General features: G+C 39.3%; 1 protein-coding gene across 1 annotated transcript; it reads right to left on the bottom strand.

Moving 5' to 3' along the window:
• Positions 1-1,293: 1,293 nt before the first annotated feature.
• LOC105028863 (elastase-1-like) lies at positions 1,294-5,797 on the bottom strand. The gene is given in 8 exon segments (NM_001304262.1): positions 1,294-1,380; positions 1,574-1,723; positions 2,085-2,227; positions 2,394-2,530; positions 2,698-2,823; positions 2,986-3,086; positions 5,383-5,486; positions 5,740-5,797. Coding segments are annotated over 8 exon segments (810 nt in total). The 5' UTR covers positions 5,780-5,797; the 3' UTR covers positions 1,294-1,371.
• Positions 5,798-9,038: the final 3,241 nt, after the last annotated feature.

The following is a 9,038-nucleotide window of genomic DNA, read 5'->3' as shown; positions in this document are numbered from 1 at the left end:
ACAGTTTTATTGCAGCCCACAAATACAATTTATAAATGTCATTGCTCTCAATAGATTCAAACGTTGTTCTTCCATGTGAGAGGCACTGTCTTTAACCACTAAGCCACATGTTGCAGCAGTCGCTAGACACCATTGAGCATTTGTTAAACTGACTAACGACCATCCATATGGTAAACTTAATGAGAGCCGTAAAGCATCAATGTACTGTATGGCTTTTGCCACTGGCCGTTTGAACAGCTTATTAGCCAGTAATAGGCTTACTAGTAACTACTAACTTCCTAGGAGTAATCATAAGAATTTAGCAGTTTCTAGCGAGACTGAAGAGGAACTTTTCCATGCCAGGAACAGTCGCAATATAATCGTATACAGTTTCAGTTAAGGCTTACTGTTACGTAACTACTGTATGTTTTGGCCAGCAAATGTGTTTGTCTATCCTGACCCAAAACACATGCACGGATGTGTATTTCGAAAATCCACCAGAAACAGTCGCAATATAACCATAAACTGTTTTATTTCAGGCTTACTATGTAGTGCAGATACTGATAGTTTTAGCCAGTAAAGTTTCCATCTATATGGAATAATTCATAATGCGTCCTTTGGTTTGCCTGTGAAGAGATACGAACGCGGAAACTATAGACTACAGGTCCGCTTCTCTAACCACTACGCTTTTTAACAAGGGGACTCAGTCACTCACTCAGAAAGAGACATTCGCTCTTCTTGGCCGGCTCCACTTACGCGGTTCAGCGAAAAACAGGCCAGTCCAGTAAGTTGATTACGTATTTGAAAAATTCTGTTGAATTGTTTTTTTATCTTGTTTCAGCTGAAAAATCCCTCCTTGAAACAAATGAGATGTCTACAAGACAAAATAAGAGTGACGCCTGCTTCTAGGCAATTAAAGCAGAGCCCCAAATGACCTTCTGCCCAACTGAACATTGTTTTAATTGTGATTGGTGGTGATATGTCTGAGACATGGTGAGGTCACTTTCAGACAAGATAAGGACTTTGGCAAGTTCAGTGGAGTGAACATGTGACTGGAGAGCACCTGTAAACAAATCTAGGTTGAAATAAAAGTATACAATCCCACAATGCATCTTTAACTATTAACATACCTCAATAGGTGGTATAGGTGCCCAAGTGAAATGGGCTTTTCTCTGTCCCGAAAGACATGGTTGGAGTTACGTCTCAAATACAGAAAACATCCCTCTAAAAGTGAACTGATAATACAGACAAATCTGTGAGGTAAATAATGACAGCGTGGACTTGACAGTAAAAAGTACACATGAAAAAGAAGATGCTGCAAATTTGATACTTTATTGACTATTGAACATTGTCTTCAGTAGTCATCTGATAGTTTTTTGAGTTTCCTTTTTATCAGACAATCTGTGGAGGAGAGGGTATCAGTTAAAACAATGGACAGAAACTTTTATTGTCACCAAATCTACTAAATAAAAAAGACATTATATATACTCCTATTTAGGTATGCCAACTAATAAAAATGCCTTGACAAACGGTTAAAGAAATAAAGCAGTGCTATTCTCCTGTCCGCTCTGTCCCTCGACATCAGACTACTAACATTGTTGATCCAGTCAATGTAGGCAGACACACGGGTGAAGACAGTGGGCTTCTGGAAGGTGTTGCAGCCAGCACCAGAAACAAAGCTGGTCACCCCATGGACGTAGTACCTCCCCTCCACCTGGCAGTTCAGGGGGCCGCCAGAGTCACCCTACAGGAGAGAGGAAGAGAATTAGTGAGAACATTAGTAAAAGAGAGAGAGACATAGTGAAGGAAAGAGAGGGAGTACTACATCTGTGTTTTGTCACATTTTATTTAGTGTCTACAGTTTAGGAGAGGGAGTTTAGTCTTCTCCCAGCCTTCATCATGACGGAGATACTGATGTCACTATGAATTGTAGAAACCATGACTCTTACTGGTAGTTAGATATTTTAAAATGTATATCATAAATAATCTTTCTCCTACACTATGACATTATTTTATTTATAAATATTTTATCCTTAATTGATTTGTTTATCACCCCCAAAATTGCTGCAGTGTTCGAAACAGTCATTCTAATACACTGGTCTTACATTGCAACCAGAATCAGATCCTCCACCGGCACAGATCAAGGTGGTTTTAAGACTGGATCCCCACCAGTCAGGTCTGGAGCAGGTCTGGTGGTCGACGATGGGCAGCCTAGCCTGTTTCAGGCTATTGGACAGAGAACCGTTAGCTATTGGAAGGACAGGAGGCATGTAAGAAATATGGAGGACAACAAGACGGAAAACATACAGCTAGATACACACATGCAAAAGAGAGACATAACTACACACAAATAGAAATATACATTTTCTTTAAAACCTTAACAACAGTTTATTTTAGTTGCTTGTGTAACTTACTGGAGGTGAGTCCCCATCCAGTGATGTAACAGGGGTTGTTGTTGGGCAGGATCTGACCAGAGGGAGGGAGAACAGCCAGCTGGACAGCAGAGTTCAGGGTGGCAGCAGTGGGCAGTTGAAGCAGGGCAATGTCAAACCTAAGTGTTAGAAGAGCACAATATCATACCTGAGGTTTAGAGGAGCACAATATCAAAACTGAGGGTCAGAGGAGCACAATATCATACCCGAGGGGTTAATGGACTGTCAATAATCACATTTAAACTTAAACAAATATATGCCTTTGACTCCAGAAAGCATTCCTTACCCTGCACCGACATTTCTCATGTTCCATTGAGGGTGGATGATGACCCTGCTGACAGGCATGATCTGCTCCAAACCATCATTCCTGTCCAGGTTGTGCGCTCCAAGAACCACGCGATAAGTCTCCGGACTGTAGACACACACGTTTAAAATTAAAAAAGCATGCTAATTGAAATCAAATTTGCATTAATGTATTGGTGTATGTCATTTGTGTACCGCTGTGTTTTGTAATAGTTTGATCCTATTGCCACAACAGATTGACTTTAGAAATATAGTTCTGTCCTTGTCCTACCGGTCCACACAGTGGGCGGCTGTCATGACCCATCCCTTCCTGATCAGAGAACCTCCACAAATGTGGAAGAAGGAGCTTCCAGACTGGACCTGGAGAGAGACCTGAGGAGAGAAGATAGATATAGAGACGAGTGTGTTAAAGCAGCCTAATGCTTTTATCATGTGAAAACAGGCAGGCTTTCTCTAACTGGGGATTCAGAGAAATAATTTTTTGCCTGCTAGAGACTATGGATGGGGTCTAAGCCTTGTTTTGAGGGGTCTGGGCATACTTCCCATAACATATTTTCATCATGTATTTTTAGAGTAACAATGTGTGTAAAATCTATCAAAATAAGGTTATTGTTGGTCAAGGTTGGCTAAAAGTATACAGTGGGACAAAGAAGTATTTAGTCAGCCACCAATTGTGCAAGTTCTCCCACTTAAAAAGATTAGAGAGGCCTGTAATTTTCATCATAGGTACACTTCAACTATGAGAGACAAAATGAGAAACAATATCCAGAAAATCACAATGTAGGATTTTTTATGAATTTATTGGTAAATTATGGTGGAAAATAAGTATTTAGTCAATAACAAAAGTTAATCTCAATACTTTGTTAAATACCTTTTGTTGGCAATGACAGAGGTCAAATGTTTCCTGTAAGTCTTCACAAGGTTTTCACACACTGTTGCTGGTATTTTGGCCCATTCCTCAATGCAGATCTCCTCTAGAGCAGTGATGTTTTGGGGCTGTCGCTGGGCAACACAGACTTTCAACTCCCTCCAAAGATTTTCTATGGGGTTGAGATCTGGTGACTGGCTAGGCCACTCCAGGACCATGAAATGCTTCTTACGAAGCCACTGGGCTGTGTGTTTGGGATCATTGTCATGCTGAAAGACCCAGCCACGTTTCATCTTCAATGCCTTGCTGATGGAATGAGGTTTTCACTCAAAACCTCATGATACATGGCCCCATTCATTCTTTCCTTTACACGGATCAGTCGTCCTGATCCCTTTGCAGAAAAACAGCCCCAAAGCATGATGTTTCCACCCCCATGCTTCACAGTAGGAATGGTGTTCTTTGGATGTAACTCAGCATTCTTTCTCCTCCAAACATGACGAGTTGAGTTTTTACCAAAAAGGTCTTTTTTGGTTTCATCTGACCATGACATCCTCCCAATTCTCTTCTGGACCATCCAAATGCTCTCTAGCAAACCTCAGACGGGCCTGGACATGTACTGGCTTAAGCAGTCTGGACACATCTGGCACTGCAGGATTTGAGTCCTGGTGGCGTAGTGTGTTACTGATGGTAGCCTTTGTTACTTTGGTCCCAGCTCTCTGCAGGTCATTCACTAGGTCCCCCCGTGTGGTTCTGGGATCATTTTGATCATTTTGACCCCACAGGGTGAGATCTTGTGTGGAGCCCCGGATTGAGGGAGATTATTAGTGGTCTTGTATGTCTTCCATTTTCTTATAATTGCTCCCACAGTTGATTTCTTCACACCAAGCTGCTTACCTATTGCAGATTAAGTCTTCCCAGCCTGGTGCAGTTCTACAATTTTGTTTCTGGTGTCCTTTGACAGCTCTTTGGTCTTGGCCATAGTGGAGTTTAGAGTGGGACTGTTTGAGGTTGTGGACAGGTGTCTTTTATACTGATAACAAGTTCAAACAGGTGCCATTTGTACAGGTAACGAGTGGAGGACAGAGGAGCCTCTTAAAGAAGATGTTACAGGTCTGTGAGAGCCAGAAATCTTGCTTGTTTGTAGGTGACCAAATACTTATTTTACCGAGGAATTTACCAATTAATTCATAGAAAGTCCTACAATGTGAATTTCTGGATTTTCTTTTCTCATTTTGTCTCTCATAGTTGAAGTGTACCTATGATGAAAATTACAGGCCTCTCTCATCTTTTTAAGCGGGAGAACTTGCACAATTGGTGGCTGACTAAATACTTTTTTGCTCCATAAAGAAATTAAAGTCCACTCTGTCTTCTTCCATCCAACACCAACAAAAGTCACAAAAACAGCTGTACTATGTAGCCAAAATACCTTTGTCAACTAGAGTTTATAGTAAATGAACATCTACATACAGTATATTCTGTTTCTACACGAGATTTCTCTGATTCATTCTGAATAATTTCAAAACAAATGTAGTCATTATTCCAGAATTAGGTCATTAAAATGTTTTATCATGATTTAAAAAAAGAAACATTTAATAACCGGATCGCACAAACTCCAATTAAAAAAAATCTTAATCACTGTCGTAGTACCATTTAACACCAATTTAGGCAATCAGAGTTTGTCAAACCTGACTTTCCTTGATAATCCCGAGTTAAATCTGAAGGATGAACTCCCTTCGGAGTATACCCCTCTGGGATCAGATATGTGTTGTAACCCAGAACCAGACAAAACTAATGTCTTACCTGCCAGGGCCAGGAGTGAGGCTTGGCGACCTTACCACCTACAACTCTGGTCTGAGGTACATCTTCCAGGTATCTGGGCTGGAGCACCAGGTCCTCAGTGAGAACTACACAGGATACAGACAGACAGGACAAGAAACACAATTAAAAACATTATCAGTTTAAATCAGATGGTCCTTTTACAGAAACAATTTATATTTTTACACATCCAAGAGAGTCAACATAAGAAAGAACTAAGAGAATAAAATAAAATAAGAAAAAAAGTGTGTGAGAGAAAACCAGATAATAAAGAGATTTTCTTCAGGGCGTTAGCTAGTTCAGAGAGAGACAGATTCAAGGGTAGTCAAAGAGTCTTTTCACCCAGGGTTGTGAGAACACTCCACAGGATGTACTTCAGCATGTCTCCAATCTGTAGTCTGTTCTGATGGAACATTCCTGTTCCTCTTTTATACCCTCAGTTTGTGAGAAACACCACCTGACCAGTCTAGCGTTCAGAATAAGGACATTAAACCACAATGAAAACTAAAATGTAAATGAATCATATTACATGAAATATAACATCTAATATATTGAAAATATTGAAAAATATTGTGTTGACGTCTTGCTGTGCATCATATTTCCATACATACAGGAGCTATGTAATTCTCATCAAGCAATTACTTATTTTATTTCACCTATTGAATGTTTGGAATCCTTATATCTGACATTTAATTAAATGTCAATTTGTAACGCACATTGGATATTTAAATATTTACACTTTATTTTATGTTCTTAAAATTCATTTACTGAATTTGCATTCCATTTAATAATATAATTTCAGTGTTATTAAATAGTTAAGTTCAATATTTATTGCATTTATTATCTGAATATTAAGCCTATAATTGACATTTTTACAAACAATTCAGATGCATTCAGATTCATTTATCAAATCGTTTCTAAATTCAGAATAAAAACTGCTCATCAACGTTGTTTTTTTTTAGGTCAAGTAAAATAAAAACATTACATGAACTCCCAACCAAGGACAAAGTAAATACAATAGGAGGTCGAATATCTTAGCAGGTAGAAGATCAAAGACAGCAGTAGTTAAAAGAAACACATGAATTAGTAGCTGCTGCCAATGCGGACTACAGAACGCAATGACCACCTTTTTTTACAATATGACATGTACGATTTTGAGGTGTTTTGGGTTCTGGGTCCTTTAATGTTTTAAGTTGACATTTAAATTATATTCCTTTTCTCCAAAATAGTTCCTAGTACCTGAGATACTTGCAGTACCATCCCCCCACCCTGAACCACCATGGACTGGTTAATACTACTTCTATCTCTTTAGTTATGGGAAGAAAAGGATGTGACTGTGACTCCCTGTGTTACCACACCATTTGGAGAACAGACACCTATTTGTTGTTATTGTATTCAGGAACTTGGTGCTGCTGACTCTATCTACTGTGGAGCTGCTGATCTGTTTGGGGGGGTATAGTCAGGTCTCACCTTCCTGAAGTTGACAATAAACTTCTTGGTTTTGTCTACATTCACAGACAGATTACAGCACTCTACAAGTAGTTCCACTTCCTCATGTTGCTGATGAGGTTGACCACTGTCGTGTCAATAGCAAACTTGATGATGCTGAGGCCCAGCAGGGAGAGCTTCCCTACCAGCTTGAGGGGGGTGACAGTGTTGAATTCTGAACTAAAACCTATGAACAGCAGTGTAGTGTGGGTGTTTTTGTTGTCCAGGTGGGTCAGGGTTGTATGCCGGGCAGGGCCACCGGCAACTGTGTGGCAGGGAAGCAAATGCCACCCCATTTTTCTTCTTTGTTTTTACATAGATTTTTAATATTCTTATGTCTTATTGTATTTGAACCAATAAATATGAAAAAGCTTGATATACAGCTAATGTACAGTCTCCTCTCTAAATCTGCCCACTCCTTGAGCTACATTTGACACAACCAGCTACTGCACTCCCGTGATAGTGTGTGTGCAGGAGTGCGCATGAGTCAATGAATGTCAGCAGTGTTGCCAGATGAGGAGGTTTCGAGGCAATTGGGCTATTTGTTGTGACAGTTTGCAGGCAAAAATGGGCAAGGGTGGCTCGATTCACAGATAGGGTTTTATAGTAAAAATCAATAGCCTGACAGGAATTGATTAAATGGCAAAAACCCCATTTTGGAAGTTATCTAGTATCTCAGCATATCAGACATGTATTTGTTTCTTGTTATTCCTGCCTCATCTGCCTCTGCAGAGAGATCTTTTCCAGATTGTGCTGCTTCAAGGACTATCTTAGAACTACTGCTGATGCCCAGAGCCTCAACAGCAAAAAGAAAGGACATATTTTGATATTTCTAAGCCTTCAAAAACCTAAACCTTAAACAGCCTAATAGGTCTCCAAGACTTATTGCCTCCCTATCTAGATTTACTTTATTTAGAATACATTTAGAAAGTTTTAAAACCATAGAAGGCTATTGTGTTCAAAAACCAAGTCATATCAAAGAGAAATGGCATAACCTTGACAGCTGCATGGTCGTATCCCAAAAAACTGTAAGAAACCTCGGCGTTACCCTCGACCATGACCTCTCCTTTGATAAACATATAAAATGTATATCGAGTTGCTTATTTTCATCTTCAAAACATTGCAAAAATCTGAAACCTATCAAAAACTGATTCAGAAAAATGAATCCATGCTTTTGTTACTTATAGATTAGATTACTGCAATGTTCTTCTTTCCAGTTACCCTGATAAATACATAAAATAACTTCAATTAGTGCTGCACACGGCTGCTATAATCCTAACTATAACTAAAAAACACATTACTCCAGTACTAGCCTCTTTACACTGGCTACCTGTTAAGGTTAATGCTGATTTTAAGGTTTTAGTGTTAACCTATAAATCAATACATGGACTTGCTCAGACTTCGCTGAAAATGGTCCAGCCATACATACCTACACGTAAACTTAGATCGCAAGATGCAGGCTTTTTTATTGTACTTTGAATTTTTAAACAAACAGCCGGAGGCAGGGCCTTCTCTCAGAGCTCCACAACGATGGAATGACTTGCCTATTAAGGTAAGAAATGCAGACTCAGTGCAAACTTTCAAGTGTCTACTAAAGACTCATCTCTATAGCATGGTCTATGATTAAGTGTAGTTTGGCCCAGGTTTTTCTTAGCCACTGAAATTCAAAACTACTGTGGTTTGCTCCTTGGGGTTTAAGGCCGGGTGTTTTGTAAAGGCACTTTGTGCTTTACTGCTGTTGTAAAAAGGGCTTTGATTGATTGATTGATTAATATTTTGATGTAAGTCAGATGAATATTGCTTGTAATAAACATGGTTGCTCATTAAAAAATGTTTTTTAATAAATGTGAATAAATAATAAAAAATAATGTATTAAATAACGTCATATGTCTATATAATCAAGTGGACAAAATCCTATTTAGTCAGAATAACTATGAAAAGGTCCGGCAAAAGGAATGAAATGTATTAAATTGGGAGTTGGATAACCGACACATTACCCACATGCCATTGCGTCACAATATGACTTATCTCTATGAGATCATATAGCCAAGGGTTGACTTGAAGAAATGTTAAAGGTCATTGAGAACGTGCATAGAAGTGGTTTAACGTGTCAGGGAGGGAAGGGTCGCTGTCGTTAACGTGTGTGGGGATCT

This window comes from Esox lucius, chromosome 17 (genome assembly GCF_011004845.1).
Source record: "Esox lucius isolate fEsoLuc1 chromosome 17, fEsoLuc1.pri, whole genome shotgun sequence".
NCBI lineage: Eukaryota > Metazoa > Chordata > Actinopteri > Esociformes > Esocidae > Esox > Esox lucius.
The sequence above is the reverse complement of the archived record's forward strand: the minus strand, read 5'-3'. Positions and strand labels throughout refer to the sequence as shown.